The 23136-nt window shown below is 36.2% G+C and overlaps 1 protein-coding gene across 1 annotated transcript; it reads right to left on the bottom strand.

Annotated features, from left to right (window-relative positions):
• Nucleotides 1–1267: 1267 nt before the first annotated feature.
• LOC115985389 lies at nt 1268–2959 on the bottom strand. The gene has a single exon (XM_031108329.1). It carries the CDS (start codon nt 2957–2959, stop codon nt 1268–1270), a length of 1692 nt encoding a protein of 563 aa, XP_030964189.1.
• Nucleotides 2960–23136: the final 20177 nt, after the last annotated feature.

The following is a 23136-nucleotide window of genomic DNA, read 5'->3' as shown; positions in this document are numbered from 1 at the left end:
CAGTACATAACATTAAAGGCACTAACAAAGTGCATGACTACATAAGTACAAACTTTAATATCAACTTCTAAGCAAAAAATGACCAATATCATTTGTCTTCTCATCATGGGCTTGTTCAACTGGTGACGTTCGGTTGCTTCCAATTAAAGAGGTAGGGATCATCCTGGCTACGCAACGTATGTCCGTTAGCACCCATCCACCTTGGCTGCCGTACCTACTGTAAATAGTTAAAAAATGTTATGTACACTGGACTTATATAAGTTATTAACACACAACATAGGTAGAACAGGAAAAATTTTAATGACTTACGACGAATAGTGTAACAAAAACAACTGAACAACCTCATTTGCCTATACATGCATGAACACCAGTGTTTGTTTCATGACTAGTCCAAATACTTACTATGGCAATAGAGAACAAAGACACTACTACTGAGTTCTTAATAGTGCCAATTTATATATGACAAAAGTTGTAGGAGATATATGACCTTTACATATGATGCAGCTCCACCGCTAGTTGACTCCGTATTTCGAGTAGGACATGTTCTACGGTTGTGCCCCTCTTGGCGACACAACCCACATCTTGACTTGGGTCCATTCTCGATCCATAGGGAGGTTGGCAACTCCCTATCATTCTCGTCCATCTCATTGCGGATTCGTGTGGACTTTGGCCGACCTTTGTTCCGGATCAGGTGCGGATTGGGCATCACTACTCTAGTTTCTTCAGGATCTGGCCATGCTAATCTGTCTTTCAACGGTTGGAATACCGGTTCATAGCTATGGAACCTATGACTCACGCTATAGCCAGGATCAATAAACTGCTGCGCATCGTGCTTATACTTAGCACAAATTGCTATTACGTGTGAACACGGCATCTTGTATGCTTCCCATTTTCCACATGTGCATGTCATACCCCGAAGATCAACCCTGTGCGTGTGTTGTCCGCCCCCATTACCTAGAGGATTACCCGGTGTGTTAACCTGATATAACCGCGCTTGTGTGCACATCCGTGTCACCATATGGTCCTTTGCCTTCGCTTGGTTTTTTTCGAACTTCTCCATGGCATACTTGCACCATTCTTGACCCGCTTCCAATTGCTCTAGAGCGAGATTACGACGAGCGTCAAAGTAGGAGTTCACTTTGAAGAAGGTGTACCTCACCATTGCCTTGATTGGCAAGTTGCGTGCACCTTTCAGTACTCCATTAAAACACTCCGATAGGTTGGTTGTCATTGCTCCGTATCGACGCCCTCCGTCGTGTGCAAGTGTCTACTTTTCTTTGTTTTCATTTTCCAAGTACCTGTGTGCAGCCGGTTTGACATTGCGAATTAAATCCAGTGTGGCTTGAAACTTTCTAACTTGATTCGCGCTTGCGGCCCTCCATACCATGTTCTTCAACTCCGGAATTTTCCATTTTGTGTTCACATTGCTAACTACATGGCGGAGGCAATACCGGTGATGGGCCTGGGGAGGCTGCAACCAAGTCATCCTTGTGTCATCAAAGCAAGCTTTTATACCCGAATGTCGGTCAGAGATGATGCAAAGATTTTTCCGGTCCGTAACATATCGTTTCAGGCATGCCAAGAACCATCCCCATGTCTCCTTGCTCTCACTCTCAACAACGGCAAACGCGAGTGGATAAACCTCGTTGTTAGCATTCGTTGCCATTGCTATCAACAACTTCCCCTTGTACTTGCCATAGAGGTGCGTTGCATCGATGCTTATCACCGGCCTACAATACTTGAACCCTTCTATACACGGACCAAAAGCCCAAAAGGCACAGTTAAATGTGCAAGTTCCCGGCACACTACGGTGGTCGCACTTCAACTGTGTCACTGTGGTTGGATCTGCATCTTTTAACGCTGCCAGGAACCGAGGCAATTCTACATATGACTCATCGAAACCACCGTAGATGGCTGCAACGGCTTTCTGTTTTGCATCCCAAACCTTATAGTGAGACGCCCAATGGCCGTGCTTCGCATGAAGAACACTACGCAGGGTTGCTACTGTTCTTGAAATATCTTCCCGTACGAATGACTCAAGTGTGATGGCAATGAACTTTGAATCCATCATCCTTCCATCATGATCCACTTGGAGTGTCGAGCAAGTGTGGGGACCCTTAGATGTTGTGATCATCCACAGCTTGTGCCTTTTGCTATAGATAGCTCGAATTGACCATAGACATGCATCGTGTACACACGTTACAACCAGTCTCTCGGGGTCTGACTTGATGTACTTAAATTTTTTATTGAGCCCAACGGAGAACATGGTTAGCGCGTGCTGAACTGCAGCTTTATTCTTGAATAGCATCCCCTTGCTCGGTTCGTCCCCCGGTCGCCAACTCAGCAGACCTGTTTCCAGGGAAGGTGATGGGTCATTAATGTCATCCCATGTGTTTGACGTGAAGCATTCGGGATTAGGGTTCAGATTATTTTCTGGTTGTAGTTCATCTAACAATTCTGGATTCTCTACCGGTCCATCGTTATCAATGAACTCCTCATACACATCTCGAGTCTCATCCATTTCGGTTGCCTCGTCCAAGTAGGTTTGGATATCTTCATTTCGGTGAGTATATCCTTCATCCTCGTGGGTATGGATAGACCCTAACACTTCGGCGTCTTCAGTATTGTCCATAGCAACCCCATTCCATGGTTGACAGTTGTAGGGCAAAGATGTCTCGGGTGTAACTGACGGGTGCACAACGGTTACAGGAACTGATTCTTGCTCTCCAACTCTACTGCCATATTGCGAACCCCCGTCAACATTGAACCCAACAGTGTGGACAGTTACATACAAGTCAGAACCTATGAATTGCCCTGCCCGCTTTATCACTCCCCACATTATATTTGCATTATTGTCGCATTGTAACGGAATTGAATTGTAGAACACTTGGGTACCTACTAGTTGCTGCAGAGCTCGAAATACAATGGAGATGTCGTGGGTATCCTTGTCTAACCCCATAGTTGACATTATCTTCCGTTTAAGTTTTCTCGTGTGTATCCCACGTTTCACTTCAATAAGCGTCTGCTTTTGGTTTGGACCTCGGTATGATAGCCCGTGCAAATCATTAATATATGCCTCCCCGTCGTAGTAAACATAGAAGTAATGTGGACTCATAACGGACCTAAACCACAAATAGTAATAATTGTATCATGCTGCGTAATATTGTGAAAGCATAGGCTAACTATACATGCCCTATGTTTGGGTGTTCATGGAGGTAAACAAACCTAAGGCAATTGTGCTAAACATGCTAAAAATTACTATTGAATAATTATATCGTCTACTCCATCAGACTTCATTTCGATAACGAAAATGTTTGCACAATGTGGTCGGGTTTCATGCTGGCTATTGTTCAACAAATGAGAACATAGTAATAATTGCAAATAAGCGAGATAATTCATACCATGCAATATGGACCACATTTTCAGTGATAAATATACCTCCCATTGAAGACCCACAACATTCAACTAATTTATGTTCTCAAAAATTGTACCACATTATTATGTTCAAATACCCCCTATTGAAGACCCACAACATTCATATTATTTGTGTTCTCAAAAATTGTATCACATTATTATGTTCAAATACCCCCTATTCAAGACCCACAACATTCATATTATTTGTGTTCTCAAAAATTGTCCACAACAATATTATGTTCAGATGTCCCCATTCAAGACCCACAACATTGACAAAATTCGTGTTGCTCTAAGGGAGATAATTCATAAGCATTGAAATAATTCCTAGCATGCAAAAGCATTGCAAATATCATTTATATAATTCCTACCATGCAACATGTACCACATTATTATGTTCAGATACTTAGCATTGAAGACCCACAACATTGAAATAATTTATGTTCTCAAAATTTGTACTACATAATTTTGTTTAGATACCCCAATTCAACAGCCACAACAGCAATAAAAAAATTTGTGTTGCTGTAAAGTGTTATCAAGTAGTATTTACCTATCAACTGAGATGTTGACAGAACAAAGATGAAGTGCACTTGCTTGAATTACCGTGCTTTGTGCAGATGGTTAATTGAAGGTGAAACCTCTCACTAGCTGTGACACAATGGTTGCAAGCGAAGACCAGTCCACGTCCAGACTTCAGAACGACAGTGTCAAACATAACTCGTAAGTGGTCCCAGAAAGTTGGGCGGGTGGGGGGTGTGTTATGGTTGGACAGTACTCGGCATTCAGGAAATCGAGTTACACTTTACTCGATTATACTGAAGCCGAGTAATATTAAAACTGTCCACGTCATGCAAGTAACTCGTCTCTGCAAAAATCGATTTACATATAACTCGATTCTTTAGACACCGAGTACTATTAAAACCTACAACTACCAGCAGAACGCACAGTAATTCTGAAATGGAGTTAAATAAAACTCGTTCCTGAGGAGATTGAGTATTATTTACTTCACCAACCTGGTCGTTAGGGCAGTTGTTTGTACTCGCTATTGGGAGAGGCGAGTTATATGTTGTACTCGATATTTGTAAAATCGAGTACAGCAGGTATTCCACTTTATATAAGATGACAGCTTCCTCCTCTCTTTCTGGATTGGAACCTTGGCAAAGGAAAACATTCAGACAGGGAGAAGAGAAGCCTTCTTCGCTTCTACAGGTAACATGCCCTCCTTTTTTTATACTTGTCATTAAATAATTTACTACTGTACAAACCAAATGCTGATTATGCAACTGTTTGTCAGATCTTTTAACAAGAAACGTCAACGTTGCTGCAGTCCACTGGCACCTGTTGGTAGGGCAACATGGTACATTTTTATCTAATACCTCAGTTTCGAAACTTCGTAAGTTCTAACCCCAGCACAACAAATATGGTTTTAACATACACTGTTGTTGTACGAACTATTTTAGGGTGGCAGATACTATGTTGTTTTCATTGGTCGTGCTCCTGGCATATACGACAATTGGGCAGAAGCAAGTAGACAAGTTCATAGATTCGTGAACGCTGAACATAAGTCATACAAGGATCGACGGGAAGCAGAATCTGCATACATGGAGTTCATGCAACGTAATGGTAGGAACGTGCAGTATGGTGCTTCCCAATCGTGGACATCTCCTACCATGTCGCCATCAAGTTCTGGAATGGCATCTCAAAGCAAAGGAACCAGCTATTGCGATGGAGACGTTAGGAGCAGATTGTTGAGGTATCAGTTAAACGTTGCCATTGAGGAGCGTGACCACGCAAGGAGGATTGCAACCTTGAGTACTAACATGCTAAGTGAAGTGGTAGCCCATGTTATGGGGGATGACGAAGTTCATGATTCGACACGACAAGGAAGCACGAAATGAAGGTGAAACTATGGCTTTTGCTTGTGGCATTTATGAATCTAGTAATACTAAATATATAAATATATGTGTTTTTATGACCCCTATGGCTCACGTTTGCAGTACAGATGGGCTAAACTATTGTTGAATATCTTTTTTGTTTCCCTTTTGAACGTTAATTTGGAATATGTCTTAGCCTGTTCGCCTGTAATTGCTTGTATTGTTGTTAACATTGGGTATGTTGTTTTGGTAACTGTACTTGGCTTTGGATAGCCAATAAGTATTTTCTCTATATAATTTTTGCGTAGGAAAAACAAAAAAAAAACTTGTATATAATTAAGTTGCGAATATAACGAGCAATAGGTTAGTTGTCATAACGCTAATGTAATATACCCCGTGTCGGTTATGATTTTGCAGCATGACATTGAGCCATATTGGAACATAAAATCCAGATATGCACACCACCTAGCAATGAAACATGTATGGGCATTTGCCAAACCATTACGTAATATGCAGTTATTCGACCTTAACATATACAAATGTATATTTCCAAATAAATTTAAACATACTTGGGAAGAAAAAGACCATTTCATTCCTTACTTCGACAGAATTGATCATTTGACTCAGCGTCAAAGAATGTTGACCATTTTTTCTAAGGACCTTTTGCAGATGAAACATGAGGATAAGGATAGACAGAGTCAAATAATATTGTAACTGATAGACTGTAACTGTGTCATGATAATGAGAAGTTAAATTTTATTTTCTCTGTTTTATATGAGGAGAGTTTAAACTTGTACGTAGGTAAGAAAGAGTGGATGAATTTTGTGAAGGTTTTTTTATTTATTGTTTTTATTTCTTATGGATTTATTTTATTTTATTTTCTTTGACCCATCTTTTTTTTTGTAATTGTTCAAAACATCATTGTTGTGATAATTGGATTGAGATAAGAATTGTGCTACGATTATTACAAATTTTTATTTTTCTTTAAATAAAGGTAATTGATTTTTATTTTTTTTTCAATAACGGCAGATGTGTGTGTTCTTTTTTGTACCACATTATTATAAATTTTTTTTTAGCAGTTATCATAGCAGATGTATTCACAAACAAACGTGTTTGTTTTAATGAATTTTTTTTTTTAGAAGTGAATAAAGTAATTTGAATACCATCAGGAGAGTAATCCTATTTTGTAGGCAATATTTTGGTGCAAGTTAGACATGTATTTTTACCTTTCATTCAATAGTCAGAACTTAAATATAGACGTTAAGGACATTCACTTAATTAATAAATGGGGACTCCAAATAAGAGAAACCCCTAAACTATTTTAATACATAATCTTAAAAAAACCTCAGGTTCAGTACAAAATGATAAAAACTCGACTAAATACTAAATTTTATAATATTTTATTTTCTGAGATTGCCCCTGATGTTCAGGGAAAGCGCTAAACAACTAATGAAAATGATGAAATACCCTTAATGTAATAAACTTATCTTTATCTCTAATTCATAAGAAATGGTTTAAACTCTTAAATTGATAAAAATTGAAAGCAAACAATGTAATGAAAAAAGTGAACTGCTATAAAAAAAACATATGTACCACGGTTATATTTTGAAAAAACAATAAATAAATAAAAACTATCTCGGCCTGTTCTTTGTTGTTTCAAATTCAAAACATAATAATAATAAAAAAATTACACTTAACACGTTTGAATTCCACTCCCACATTGTCGAATAACCTGTTATGTTGCCCATGTATGTACATTCAGAATTCAACCATAAATGAAGTAAAAAAAATCAAAATAACAACAAATGCAAATACTTCGGCAATTCTTCCACTAAAACAACTAGTAGTCCAAAATGTTCCACAGTCCATACTAAGTAAACAACAATACCATGTCAAAGTTCCATAATAAATAACCAAGTATTCTCCTATTAGATGCCATTTTCAGTTCCATATGAAAAACTAAAACACATAACAGATTAAGATAATAAAAACCGAAAATGATTACATGGCATATGAAAATTATCGTTCATGGACAAATCCAACTGCCATATCAACAAGCCTTCAGACATCACTAAGAGACTGGATTAGAAGAGCTGTCTTCCTTGTGCTCATCGTTATTGATCTCCATGCTCTTTTTATCTTCACTAACCTCTTCCAATTGTGGCTGTACAAGGTCTACATCAAATGAATTGAATGAAACATTAAAAACGTATCTATGCATTATAAATCTGAAATTTAAAATCTGTGGGTAATGAAGCAATGTAAGCAATGAATCAATTAAACAAATAAGTCATGGAAATAGTAGTAAGAAAAAAATGACTGGTAAATTTTTTTTAGTGTCTACTGTCTGCCAACAAAATCCAAAAACGATTCTAAAAAATATGCATGAATATAATTTGTATTACATTGGTATCAACCATACCATCATGCATAATTTTTCATCAGATTATTCCATTTAAATTCTCAGCCAAGATTATGCACATTCTATATGTTCTATTTTCATAACTCAAATCCTCCGTCCATATAGCAACTTCAATGCCATTTCAACTTTTCTCTACACCACCTCATCATTAATATTTAAAGTAAACATTTTTGTACTTTATGGGAAATCCAAAACCTTTTGGACATACATATATATTATTATTATTTTTTTTTAAATCATAAACTTATAACTTTGGATAGCCAACATATAAATAAAAAATGCATTACCTGTAGAAACAGGAATGCTCAATGGCACTTCCAATTTCGTTCGACATAACTCCGAATGGCGCTTCAAATTATACTGTACAATTGCTCCGACAGCAATAAATTTCTTTCCACACTGCTTACATTTGCATGAAGGCCGTTCTTTGCCTTTTGTCGGAAGCATCTCAAAGTCACGCCAAACAGCTGAAGTCCTCCTCTTGTAGACTTTGAGCTCAGTCTTTGCCTTCTTCGGCTCGGGAAGGTCAGACACTTCATCAAATTGGGCATCTAAGTCAGGCTGTTTTCCTTTTTTCGTCATGTCAGTACGAATCATCTGATCACTTTCCATCTAGACCAATTTAAAGAAAAATTATTGATAACAAATTCAGTAATTGTAAGAAAAAGTAAGGACTAACCAACTAATTTAAAATCAACAAAAGGAACAAACAATCTACTATTACTACTAAACAGTCAAACTTCTTAACAATTAGACACAACTGATTTAATTGGCCAAATTTGGACTAAATTTAACCCACGTATACCTCAGCCGAAAAAATTGTGCAAGCATAGACAAAGGCCACAGGCCCGAGCCCAGAACACAGCAAACGACATCTACACTATAACATCCAGCAATTTCACTTCTAACGAAACAAAACAAAAATTATAATGTGTGACTACCAGGACATACCTTGCTGGACTGGATTCGGTGGTTCAAAGCTGAAGAAAAATAACCGGTTGGAATACCGGTTGTGAGGACAAGATAAATCAGAGGGGTCGCCTACGGATTTGAGGGGAATAGCGACTTTGAGAGACATTTTCAGACTAGGGTTTTGGTTTTATAGTGAAGAATGAATCTGTAGTGTACTGTGTACATCAAAGAGGGGTTGGAGTTTTGAGGAGATCAAAGGAAAATTTACAGAGAGTAATGGTTGACGAAAACGAAGAGGCAGTCTTCAGATTCAGAATTTCAGAGCGTCGTGAGGGTTCAGTTTCTGGGTCTTCGTACCTAGACATAGTTATCAAATAAACCAGTAACAATACTCGCTATACATACCGCCGAGTACAAATATACTCGATAACTATAACAGCGAGTTACATCAAAACTGACCAATCAAATACCTATCCAACACCAATCGATTTGTACAGCGAATGGAGGATGGACTGATGGAAGTGTTGGTTTTAAATTTTTACTCGCTTACAATATACTCGAGTAGTAATTAGTATGGTAGGCAGCAAATTTATTACAAATTACTCGGCTAAATCATATTCGAGTAACATACTCGATATCTTATTAAGCAAGTTAAACATACTCGTCACCATTAAAACCGAGTTAGGTCAAAACTGACCGATCACACACCAATCCAACAGCAATCCATTTCTACAGAGAAGATTGGATGGACTGATGGAATTTCTTGGTTTTAAATTAGTACTCGCTTACACTATACTCGAGTAGTAATTATTTAGCACAAAATACTCGGCGAGTTAATAGTCGAGTAAAAGTACTCGATAACTGTATCATCGAGTTATATCAAAACTGACCGATCACACACCAATCCAACAGCAATCGATTTGTACAGAGAAGTTTGCATGGACTGACGCAGTTGTTGGTTTAAATTGGTACTCGCTTGCACATAGATCGAGTAGTAATTGGCCAAAATACTCGATGAGTGAATAAGGGATTTATATTACTCGTAATCTCTAAAGCCGAGTTATGACCATTTCCAATTAGTACTCGCTTTCAAGGAAATCGAGTACTTATAAATACTCGACTACTTTTATGCCGAGTTGTATAAGTTTTTCACTAAGCCAGTTTTTTGTAGGAGATACCAAATTGGTGGGCACCTGCTGCTACCCAAGTTCAATCAGTCCGTTGACATATATAGTAACCAAAGAACACGACATTTTTTAGGGTGTCAATTTTCGGTTGTATTATGTATGTGCAGCTAGTGGATATACCTTCACCCTTGACATTGCCAAGTTCAGTCACTTGCATTCTCACAGCCTGGTGCACATACAATGTGTGACTACCGAATGGAGCTAAGACATGAATTTCGTAAGAATTGACCAAACTTTTAATTAAGCTTTAAACCCTTTCAAGCCTTTTAATGAAGAGCATCTTTTTTGTAGGAATAGCACACCATGATACTGTAAGTATTACAATCGTAATTATTATTAAGATAAATATGTAATAATATTGAATATTGGAATTAAATGAACAAAACAATATAAAGATAGTAGTTCATTAGGGGGGGATAAATAGACCGAACTGGAAGTATCACTGAAGCCTCACAAAAATATCACTGGAAGTATCACTGGAAGTATCACCGAACTGGAAGTCTCACAAAAAAATCTGTATTTTCAATATTACTTCTATACTTTATATAGTTTATATTTATGTGATTTATGTATTTAGTTTTTATATATTATGCTCATTCAGCAGAGTATCTCGATACGCACATTTTTTGCGTAAGGGTTAAACTTAAAAAATAAATCACGCAAACTAGTCAATGATGACCCTCCATGGATTCGCCTGCCACAGTTAAAGTTGCAAAAATAAGAGTGTGAATATTGCTTGTAAATAATCCAAGTAACATGACGGGTATAGGAACTACTGAAGGTACTAGAGAAACAAGAACAAGAAGTAGTAGTTCATCAGCTAAAGTTGCATTCATCTTGAACAAATCCCAACTGTCTAAATTTACACTAGAGTCTTTTGCTTATAAAAGAGACCCACATAAAAGGAAAATTTCAAAAAATGTAATGTATAAATTAAAATTTGTCAGTTGTGGGATCTCCATCCATCATCACTATATTGCATTCGTCTAAAGCTGCCTTTGTTCAAATATGCAGATACATAGATACAAAAATCTAGAAATGAACTTTTCCATCGCACATGAAAATATCCACCCTTTGCAAATATAATTGGTATAATTGGTACGTAACTCGAAGCTGACTCAAATATTCATGTACGTCATAAACATGCTTAAGTAGCTTCATTAGTTACAAAATATGTTCCAAAAGCTGTGTCTAACATATCCAAAAAATTAGCTGTTCATATATGCCCTCCAAAAATCTGCTGGCATGTATGCTCTCCAAAAATCTGTCAGTCTTTTATGTCCAAAAAAGGTTATCAAAGTTTTATCCGCTAGCTGTTACATGAACAATAACACGTCGTCCAACTACTGTGCAAAAAACAAAGAAAAAAACAAATTGTGGTCAGCTTTCTGTTAATATCAATAGTACGAACCACTGAAGCCTGCAAAATATGCCACCAAATATGAATCAATAAATAAAAAACAAAAACCAACAACTAAATGAAAATATAAGTTTAAACTATAGAAAAATCCTTAATGTTTACGCACACCTAAGTCATGCCATATATCCCAACATGATCTTGTCCAAGCAAAAATCCACAATCACAAGATTCTGACACTATTTCCTTGGGTATGGAGGAAATCACTGTCCATTATAGAATTATTGAGTATGGGGACATAGCTAATGGCCAATCATGGTATTTTTATTAATAAGTTTTCTTTACTTTATGGGTGGTCATTTGTGTGGGTTTTGGTTCAATTCATTGAGGGTTTAGTGTTTAGGCAGATTGTGGAAGGATTCAGTTTATGTTGCCGCTTACTCGTACGCCATCCTACATCAAGTCTTTTCCTCTTCCCTAAAGCAAGGAAGTTATTTATGGTCTGACTCAAGAACAATTTCTGTACACAAAATGGTTCACCTACATGCATCTGATCCTCACTCAACATGCTCGTCCCCTAAAATCATTAAAATGACGTTCCCCTCATGAATCTAAAACCACAGACAATACCATTTCGAATTGACCCAATCACGAAAAAGAAATGCCTTGTCTGTGTACCACGTATGCTGCTCCAGCGACATAATAGTACTTGACAGGAATTTAACAAGTTGCTGTCTCTAACAGCTGTGTCTAACATGCTATGTCCAAGCTGAAACAAGACAGTTGTGTTGTGTTTGTGTCCAAATATCATAGGTCTAATTTGATGTGCAGGGCAGGTTTCAATAATGATAATGTGATGTGCAGGACACCTTTTTTCCATCACTTTCTTGCAAATCAAAGAAAGATTAAAGCAAGGAAGGAAATTTATAAACAGAAACATAACTAACCAAATTCTGTACGTCATAAACATGCTGGAATTATGTATATCTAGACAGAGGAGAAGCATAAACATAACTAAGCAAATTCAATTTCCAAGCCATGCTGGACTTATGTATATCTAGACAGAGGAGAAGCATAATTAAGTTGCTTAAAAGTAACATCTTCCTTTTATAGCCAAGATAAATCCCAACTGTTTAATAATGAGGACATTTATTTTCTCTTTTTCTTTTTGTAACTGTTTTTGTTCTGAATTGTAATTATCGAAATAGAACCTCAAAAACTAAAATAAATTAAAAAGTCCAGATATTGGGCAAGGTTTTACCCCCAGAAGCTCCACATCATCAACGGCTCAACGATCTTTTCGTTTCCTCACAACTGCCTTCGCCGGTCTCGTCTTACCTGAAATTCAAAGGGATCACACATTACTTGAATGCACACATTCCCTATGCTTAATTTAATTATCAGAAAATGTTTGATCTGAGTATGATCATCACTTAAAACACACAACATCATATGCAAACTGAGCACAAGATTGTTAATCTGAAAAATCTGATGAACATGTAGCAGTTAAGAAAGATGCCTTCCTAGGTATGCAAATAATTACTTTATCATTATGAAAATAGAAGACTAGGACATATAATGACATAGTAATAATTCCTTTATGAGTTTTATATGTCTTTTATAATTATGCGCAGTCTATGGATAGCTTCCATGTTTCCATAAATCATGTTATTTACCGTCACCGGTCCCACAACCAGGGGGATGTATGTCAGTGCGGAGTGATCTTCGCAATCCATGTACCGGCACTATATTCTCACCCTGTATCTGTTCGATCCATGCAGCCGGTTCTTCAGGTGGTGTCGGTCAGCCAGGGGTGGGTACAAATATACAGCCACCGTCATGGGCAGAGTCGGCAAACAATGGGGGAGACAGCCGAGTGGGTGGTGGGGACCGAGGGCCAGGTTGGGCACAGGATGTGTGTTCTGCACTATTCTCATGGCCAGGGGGGTGGGATGGCTGGGCAGCAGCGTCAGACGTGCATCGTGATGACCCGACACCATCCATGTACATGCCCCAGTCGCCCTCCAACGCCTCATCATCTGCAGAAAAACAGTTGCATTTATTAAGATAACCACAAGGGATTGAGTCATAAAATGTCTTACTATTTGCAGCCTAGATACGATTCAATGGCATTTGACCCTTTAAACTCGCTTAATTTGGGTGCATGAGACCTCTCATATACACACTCACATGCACACAACCAATCATACAAAATGAAGCGTCATGGTTGCTTTCTTTTCCGGTCCAGTGTTCTTACTCTGTATTCTGATTAAACCCGTGCCATTTGCAATGGCAGTATCATATTTTGCCCCAAGCTAGAGGGAATGGGCAAATGGCCATTCCAAAAAAACAATCTAGCATTTTGCCGTCTTTCCCAAATTAATTAGGGAAATACAATTTCTTTTTAAATTCGATTTTCTGTAAAACAAAGTTAAGCCCTATAGTGACATTTTTAAGGATCCTATAGTGACGTTTTAAGGAACTATAGTGTCATTTTATAATCCAATCTCCATGAAGTCGAGTTACATGCAATTTTTTCCTCTTTTTGTTACCTATAACTCGACTTCATGGAAATCGGATTACAAAACGCCACTATAGGTCCTTAAAACGTCACTATAGAATCCTAAAAAACGTCACTATATAGCTTAACTTGATTTTCAGAAAATTGAGTTTAAACAGAGGGGCATTTCCTAATTAATTTGGAAAATACGGTAAAATGCTAGATTGTTTTTTTGAAAGGGGCAAAAGCCAATTTTTTCATACAATAATTATTTCAACTTTAACAATAACATTTAAGAAATGAAGTTGCCATTTTAGGATGGAAAAATTTTCTGACTGAGACTGGAGAAATATTACTTCCACTATCAATTATTAAAAAATGTTCATAAAAATTCTCTCTCACTGTTTTTGTTTTTTTGTTTTTTCTTTATTTCAACACTGTATTCATTCAACTGAGAATGGAAGACAACAAAGTCCAAAAACAAAGGTAGAGCAGACCTGAAAACACATAGCAGTTACAAAGCTGATACAATAACAATAAAACATTGTTTCTAACAGAAGATGCTGCTACCGTGAAGTGTAACCAAGGGCCAAGTGAATACGGTGTAAACCCTATTGTAAAGTGTAAACCCTACAAGACAAGGGCCAAATGCGTAAGCAATCGCTTGACCCGCACCTAGTGCATGTCGTTCATAGAATCCAATAACTATTGTCTAGTGTAAACCCTCAACATATAAAACTAATACTTACGCCACCTCTCCTTCTACATATAAACCTTGTTTTGTTGGTAAAATCTAATAAAACTTTGTTTTTAATTCATTATTGGAATATTAAATTAAGTATAATAATAAAATTTATAAAACAAAACCTTTGAATTACAAATTCCAGCTTTGTTTACTTGTTTATACTCTATTATTGTTATTATTACTATTTTTTAAACTCTAATTTTATGAACCTCATAGTGTGATCACAACTTTGAATTTCCTCATATAATGCTAATTTTATGTTCATGGTCGCGTAGCAATATTTTTAAAAGGAATTACATTGGCATCCATAGTGGTCTGTGCTTTATACGATGAAAAAATGATTTTACTGGACTTTTGTTTTCATACATAAGCATAATATATTAGCATTGATGTGTATATGTTAAAAGTGGATAATAGTATTGTGATTGTAGTTGATAAGGAATGAATGAAACAAGTTTGCATGTCTTACATTTCAATACATATATATATATATATATATCGCTTGGAAGAAAAAAATGCTTATTCCCATTGGTTAATATTTAAAGTGCTTAGTCTTAATATTTAAAGTTTGGCAGAACATTGTAACGGTACTAATTATACCATAATTATGAGAAGGAAGTGAAAATTAACACTAAAAACTAGTTACCAAACAATATATACTTTGCTACTATAATATGTCCTCTAAATAAATTACAACTGAAAGTAGTAGAAGTTAAATTCAGTAAGAATTGAAGGTATTAGAGTTGGAAGTTACCGAAGACATCGTCATCCTCGTGACCACCTCCACGACCTCCACTGTATGCACGACCTCCACTGCGTCCACGCCCTCTAGACCCACGACCTCCCCCACCACGGCCTGTAGCCTGTGTGCTCGCCTCAGTCACTGTGGCACGCGCATTCTCCAATGCCGCTCAGCTCATCTCTCTGACAATGTCCAGCGTCCTCTTCAGGTGATTGTACACTGCGGAGTTTGGTTCGCATTGCAATAGTAATTCCACAGTGGACTCAACCTGCGAAATAAAGGAGTCCCCCGTTAAAACTTCTTTGTTTAGTTTTGTGTTGTGCAACACTAGGCCTTTAAGTCCACAGCACTAAATCTGTTTTATCTTTTTTTTTTTTAACAAATAATTTATATATATATAATTTTTATTGTCCCCCAAATAGGTTGTCTTTGAAATTATATACTATTAATATTTAATGAGACTAACACGAACCAAATTTGGGGTTATGCATACCCGTGAAAAAGCATTGCGATCTATAAGCTATTGAAAGAGCTAATCCTACTTGCAATTATCATTTTTACAATATTCCAAGGTATCGCACACTATTGCAGTGTCTTTAAAAACTAAATGAAGAAACAAGACAAAAGACAATGGTAAGGAACCAGAGAAGGCTTTACTTGTTTGACGACAGCATTAACATTTTGTTTGCATATTATTGGCGAAGGTCATGTCAATAATTTAGTAAGATACTATATAAGATGGTCTTTCACCAAGAATTATAGTGTTCGATCAAATGCGAGTTTGGATTTGCTTGAGTCTTGAGAGTTGTGTCATCTTATGCTTGCCCCACTAAAATGAGACTATAAAAGTGAATGAAAAGGTTTATGTTAGTTTATTTCAAAGTGCAAACCATGCAATGTTATGCGATTATTAAGTATTCTACCAACTGCTGAGTCATACACTGATTAGTATTTTTTATATAACGAATTTGGCATAACCTAATTATATGATATCAAAATCTGTAGAAAAAGAATCCCTTAATTACTTTTCTTCTATTTGATGAGCAATATATGAATTCTATAAAATGGGTACCAGACAAGAGAGCCCTTCTAGTCTATGGACCTACTAACATAAGTCGTAAAAAGAATATATAATAGGTTGGAGTAAAAGTAGACATTGCAATGGAACCCAATGTTATAAAATGTGCAACAAAGTTTGCAGTATAAAGTATTTGGCTAGTTCCTTTTTTAAATATTTGTCTAGTCTTTTTAAAGAATCAGAGGTACAAACAATATCATTATTACATTTGTTTTCCTAAATAAATGTAAACTAACTAATAATGGGTTGGGCCCTAACTATGAGGAACAGGGCTGGCCATAATCCCAATCATGTTGCAATATCATATTCTCTTTCTCTATGAACCAAACCCAAATTTATGATAATCCATAGATGTGCTAAACCCAACCCGGTTATACTAATTCAATGAGACTGCTCCACTTATATAGTGTGGCTCAATACTTTTGTGACCATACCATGCCTCTAACAATCTCAGTTTTAGGGCAAATTTCATGTGGAAAACTAAGTGGGGTGATATTACAACAACCACATCAATCAGCTCCTAGCTAGGAAAAAGCCAATGATTAATTCTTAAATTCTATCATGAGTCACTAATTTAAAATGCAACTTTCATTCACTGTTATTTGACAAAATTTAAGTAAATTAACATGACCAAGTAACTTACCACTACACACTCTTGGTGTGATGGTCACTCCACAAATTTACTACACTTAAATTAGGTTCATGTAGAATTTTTATCTCAAAAGAAGGGGGAAAAAAGATTAGGTTACTTTCTTCCTCTTGTCTCTCTCAAGATCTTTTTTAGGAAGCCCATTATGATAAAAAAAATTATACAATTCTGTGTAATTGAATCAACTTTTGCAAGATATGGACTGGGTTTTCCGAGGAAAACACCAAGCTAGCTAGGGACGGTACTTTAAAGTATCCATAACTAATTGGTACTCATTACCGCATGTTCAAAAACAATTTGTCAAACCTAAAAATAAATAAATATACCCTAATGAATATGAAAATGTTCTCTAAAATGAAATGTTCTCTAAAATGAATATCAAAATATTGATCCAATGGCTCCATAAAACTTAAATTCTCATAATGCATGCAGCAACACACATATATTGTCAATCCATAAAAGAAGCATCGAGTTGTTGCCTTACCATGATTTCCCAATACGACGAGTCGCGTGTAATGTACCGTCTCGTCGTCTTTCGGTACGACTCCATGTAAGCAGCAAGGTATGTCGTGTCCCCATCCAATGCCGGTGCGTCAGCAATATGTTCCTCTCTATGGGCCCATCGGTCAATGTAGACAGCATGCTCTTGCACCCAATCCTTATCTAGTTTACCTTGGAGGGAGATTTTGTGGAGATGAACGGACGTATCTACAATATCCGGTGGCGCTTGCTTCATCCCGAATTGACGAAAGACACGTTCGGGATGATGATCCTCTACTATCCAAAAATAGATCAATGGCACATCGACCCTCCATATTTGTCGGCCGGCAGTGCAATATGGGGGCAACAACTCTAGGACATCGCTGTAGGGCTCCCAAACAACCTGCAGAAATGGTCAACAATAAGATGCCTGCCAACAATAAGAGAACCTCAGAGTGCTACCAGTGTGGTAGCCACATAATAAAAAGCTATGATGCTTGAATCAGAAAATACCTCAGAGTGCTACCAGTGTGGCAGCCACATAATAAAAAGCTATGATGCTTGAATCAGAAAATATGATCAAGGAGAGAATTACTTATTAATTATGGCTGTCACCTTATACCTATGTATGATTTGAGTTCTTTCTTAGATAGTGTTGTTATTTCATGTCATCAAAAACATTTTGTTATCTGTATACGTATTCCTTTATTGGCTTTCGCTATAACTTGGCATCAGTAATCTGTCTACAATTATAGCATGCATGCTTACTTTTTATGTATCATTGAATTTCCAATAATTTTATATTTATGGTCATGAATCATGATATGCATGAATGTGGTTCCCCACTAATTATCTCTGACTTTGGCAAAGATTTGTTTGTCGGATAAAGTGAAGGTGACTTGAGAAAATCCTGATATATAATTTAGACTCTCAGCCATTGATTCACAATCAAAATTAAACGTAATTCTTCTCCAAGAATTTCTTATAGTGCTGGATTTATGAGTTAACATATTATTCTTTGCACTTCAATTAGAGCAAATAGTATCACTCGACGATCATATGTGGACAACGTGAAAAAAGACAAATTAGTTGTACTTGTCATGATGACTACTTTGATAACTCAGCTAGTGTGTCCTACATCTTTATCATGCACTTCAACTTTCTGAAAGAATTGATGGTTCTTGCATTTATATGATTGTAACCAAATAAAAGATAAAAGACAAGGTATCCATGATGAAATTGGTCATATGTCGGAGTACAGTTTATCATGAATTATATTCTGCTGATGTTGTGAGTCCATATGAACTCACCACAGTGATTATGTTATGTTACCAGTCAAGGTTGTAAATTTCTATCAATGACATCCAACTTTTTCAGTGGATAGCAGATACACAGTTATCTAGGTTTCCTATAGAACAAACTGCACTCATTTTTTGAGAAACTGTATTTTTCCTTACACCTTTTTGAAGATTTTGATCATATAAAACTGTGGTTTAAAGCTAGCTAGTAAGGACATCATTCAAAATCTGCACACATAATAACATGAGAAATTTTCTTGAATTTAAATATGAGAGGAAGTCGTTTGAGATACTTTGATTATTTTAGAGGAAAATGATTAATGCACTAATTACAACAAGTGACTTGTTTCAAGTTGGGAAGTAAAAAAGGATAGAGGAAGACAAAAATGACATTAATAGAAGTTGTAAACTTTGATATGTCCATTAAGGAAGTAAGGTAACAAATAGTATGATTTCGATTCAATAAAATGACCAGCAAAAAAGAGTTCATATGGTCGACCTGACTAATTTGTTGAGTATATCTAGAACCGACCCAAAAATTTTGAAACTAATGCTTGATTGTTGTTTTTGTAAAAGGAAAAAGGATTAAAAAGGACTAGAACAGATTGATCTTGTTGAAACCACAAGCATTGAACAAATGAAAAGGGTGGTCTTAACTTCTTTTTGAAGTTATATTAGCAACAATTGCTGGTGGAAGGAAGAAAACACCAGTGGTTAGGAGGTGAGAAATTAAGTTGTCTTTAGAAGCTTAATTAAGATTGGCAGTTAAGAAGATTCTGGTTACCAAATTAAGGATATGACTAGATATAAATATATATACTAATAAATAGTTAGATCAGAATCACTTTTTCTTTTTCTCTTCCCATGCTTTCTTAGCTGCACCCAAATGTACTTTTCAGAAGGACCTAATGTTGAGACTTTATGATCCATTGCCCCACTAGATTATGTCATGACCTCATCAAAGAATCAAATTGTGTATTATTGAAGCCACTTCTTGACTGATTAACTGTATTTCAGTAATATGTTTGGAGGTTGCTGACGAATCAAGCTAATGCTATTCTCGTGACAACTAGAAAAGGAGCACTGCTCACTGCTCTCTGATTGATGCTTTTAGCAGAGTCATCCTATCCAAAAAAATTTCTTTTCTGTTGGTTCACAAGACATGGGTAGTGGGTGTTTGGTTTCTGATGAGCAAAAGTTTTGAAGTTGTTAGGCTAACTATACAGCTATCCTGTCTTGTTCTTGATGAATTTTACTTGCTTTTTGTTCTGACTCATTTTCCTTTCTATGAAGTCAAGGTTCTGCAACTTGACCACCATGTTTGACTTGTTGAGGCAGTGTCGACATAAGCCTAGAGTTGCAGTAGCATTCAAACTTTTAATTGTTTCACAAAGTCTAGCTAATTCAGGATGCAGCTGTTTAATTAGTAGCAAATGATCATATGTTAAAGCATATTTGGGTGTGCCGACACTTTTTCTTAACAAGTGAAATACGTACTTATTTGTGTCAATCCTCAATGTGAGCACACATGTATAAGACCATTGAAGAACCACTTCACTAAAAATCGTAAGACATTCTTGACCTATTTCCCCCTCTTATTCTATTTCCCCCTCTTATTGGATTTGACATGGTTAGATGCACCCGGATACTACTGGTTGCAGTAGCTAAAACCGAGGAAGAAAATTGAAGCGTACACAGCTAAATATATGTGGAATCAAATTAGTGTAAAATTACTAATGAAGGTACTTTATAGTGATTTCCCACCTTCAAATATAATTTGTAACTAATGCCTTGTATATCTATGGTCTAATCGACCAAAGTTACATTATTAACTATACACATGCAGTAGTTGACAACCCTAGAAAGTCAAAACCAAAATAAAATAGAGAATTATATCCTTGTGACATGAAGCGGTAGAATACCTGGTGTGCCCGTATACTCGACAGTGACGCACGATACGCAACTAGCACATGTGTCGCATGCTCTGTCGTGCTCTTCGGCCCCTTCCATCTAGTAAACATATAATTTCAAACAATGCTCATTAGTTATCATGCAAATAATATATTCCAAATAATTATCATGCAAATATTCATGCCACTGTAGTACATTTTCAGTGTACTTGGGTTGGCTATTCTTTAATAAAAAGTTCTAACGTGATATATCAAAAAAATAAAAAATAAAAAATATCATGCTAACTTTGGAACTTTTCTTCTCTAGAATGAAAGACATAAAAAGAGTGGCTCCTTTTTTCAATCTTGGATTCCCATTGGCTGCACCTATAACTTACCAGTTTAAACAAATAAAAATAAAAACAAGTCAAAATCAATGAGGGACAAAACAGTTTTGTAAGAAAGACTTATTGAAAGTCCCAGATTGAAATGAAAGGGGATACTATACTTCCTCCTCAATAAATACCTCTCCATCAAGAATTTCAAACATGAATACATTGTTTAGTTTTTGCAAGGGCCTGACATTCTTTAGTTTTTAATGTTGGGCTAGCTTATGTGTAAACCTAACATATAAGGGTTATTTATTTATATATATATATTTGTTTTCATTAGATTGTTACTTATCAAAAAAATAATATACAAGGTTTTCTTTTGTAAGAGAATAAAAAAAGTTAGTAATTAAAAAAGGGGCCAAAACTAATCAAACTCCTCAAAACCAAAACTAATCAACTCGTCACACTGGCCGCTCTGGTCTGCTTCAAAAATTTAAGCTCCTTCAACTTTGCAATGTTGGATAAGTGAATATGGTGTTTTACTCAGGGAAATGACCAATTGTGGAGATGCCTTCTGAGAATTAAATATGAGCAAGATTCCCAGTGGACTACAGACGGAGTAGAATTTCCACACGGAGTGGGACTGTGGAAAGGAATAAGAGCAGGTTTTGGGAGTCCTATAAATTTATTAGATTTAAAATTGGGGATGGCATGAGGGTGAGGGTATATGGCTTGATGCATGGTGTGGGAACAAGTCTTTTAATTGTTTAGCTTACGTTAGTTTATGATCCTTTCCAAATTGCAGCTAACAAACATGCTAGGGTTAGTGATTATTTGGATGTTAGGGGTAAAGTAGTGCATTAGTACCCTATCTATGTTAGGCAATTGCAGGATTGGGAATTATTGTCTCCCTGCCCTGTTTGATTTACTGTATTCTCAATGGGTTCAGCTTTGGACAGAAGACAGCATATTGGAAACTAGATAGAAATGGTGACTAACTCCATGTGAATGTATTTTCAATTTCTTGAATTTTGTTTACCCTTTTCGTTTGTAACATTTTCATTTGACAATAGAACCCCACAATCACAAAACCAACTTGTGATTAGGGAATATGGGTCGTTCACGGTGGTGGATAAAGTTGGGATTTGGATAATTTGGTTGGGGTTGGTTTGGTATTTGTCCTTCACCGGGTAGTAGAGCAATTATAGAAATTGTGGATCATTATAGAGAAATTGGAGAAATTGTCATATTGAACAATATTTTATATTATTTATTGACAAAATATAAATTCTCCAATGACATAACCGTACATAATTTCATTTAGTATAATTACTTTCTAGTAAGTGTTTTAGCATGATACCAAAATTTATTTCTCAAAAGAATGTAGTCAAAAAAATTTATTTGGACTGAATTCATTCTACCAAAGTTTAAAATCTATTTGCAGTTGTCTCCTCAAATGCTGCATTAGAAGCTACAAAAGGCAGATTGAACCTATGGCATTAGTAAGCATCTCATGACCATGGACCCTTTTAGGACAAGAGGCCAGTCCCTAAGCTAATAGAGGCAATTTTGATTTGAAACAGGCCTATAGCTTCATTAACATATCAAAGTTACCATCAACCCAAAAAAAAAAAAAATCAAACTTACCAGAACTTCCATTACCTTCATAACCATTTACCAGGCAATGTATGCAACTACCAATCCACATAAAATGTTTATGCTACACATCAAAAGTGATACCAAATAATTCATGAGGTCTTTAACCTTAGACTAAACAACAATGACATACGGCAGAAAAATATTCTACCACCCAATCTAGAGACTGAGATAAAGGAATTCCAAGAATAAGAATCATCGATGGAAAAGCTAAGAGGATTTAAATTAATTTCTAAGCTCTTACTAACCCACCGTGATGCATATTGGTTAGCCAAGTCCTACAATTAGTGCCAAGGAGCTCTTGACTCATGTACATCTCATATATCAATTTATGTATATTCTATGATGAATGATTTTTGAAAACCAAAAAACCAAGTTGCTCATTTCTAAACACAATTATCAAAAATACATTAGATTGAAATTTGAAGGAGGAATATTAAACCCAAACCATCTGAGAAGTGAAAACCCAAGGTTATCTATGATATCGAACACAAGTCATTATGGGTTTCCACCACTTATTTTACTAAAAATTAGAAAGATCTAGAGATAGAGAGATTCTTGACTTGGGGATTTGTTGAAAGTATATGATTTAATCTCTTCTTTC

The sequence above is a fragment of the Quercus lobata genome, chromosome 4 (genome assembly GCF_001633185.2).
Source record: "Quercus lobata isolate SW786 chromosome 4, ValleyOak3.0 Primary Assembly, whole genome shotgun sequence".
NCBI classification, from domain to species: domain Eukaryota; kingdom Viridiplantae; phylum Streptophyta; class Magnoliopsida; order Fagales; family Fagaceae; genus Quercus; species Quercus lobata.
The sequence above is the reverse complement of the archived record's forward strand: the minus strand, read 5'-3'. Positions and strand labels throughout refer to the sequence as shown.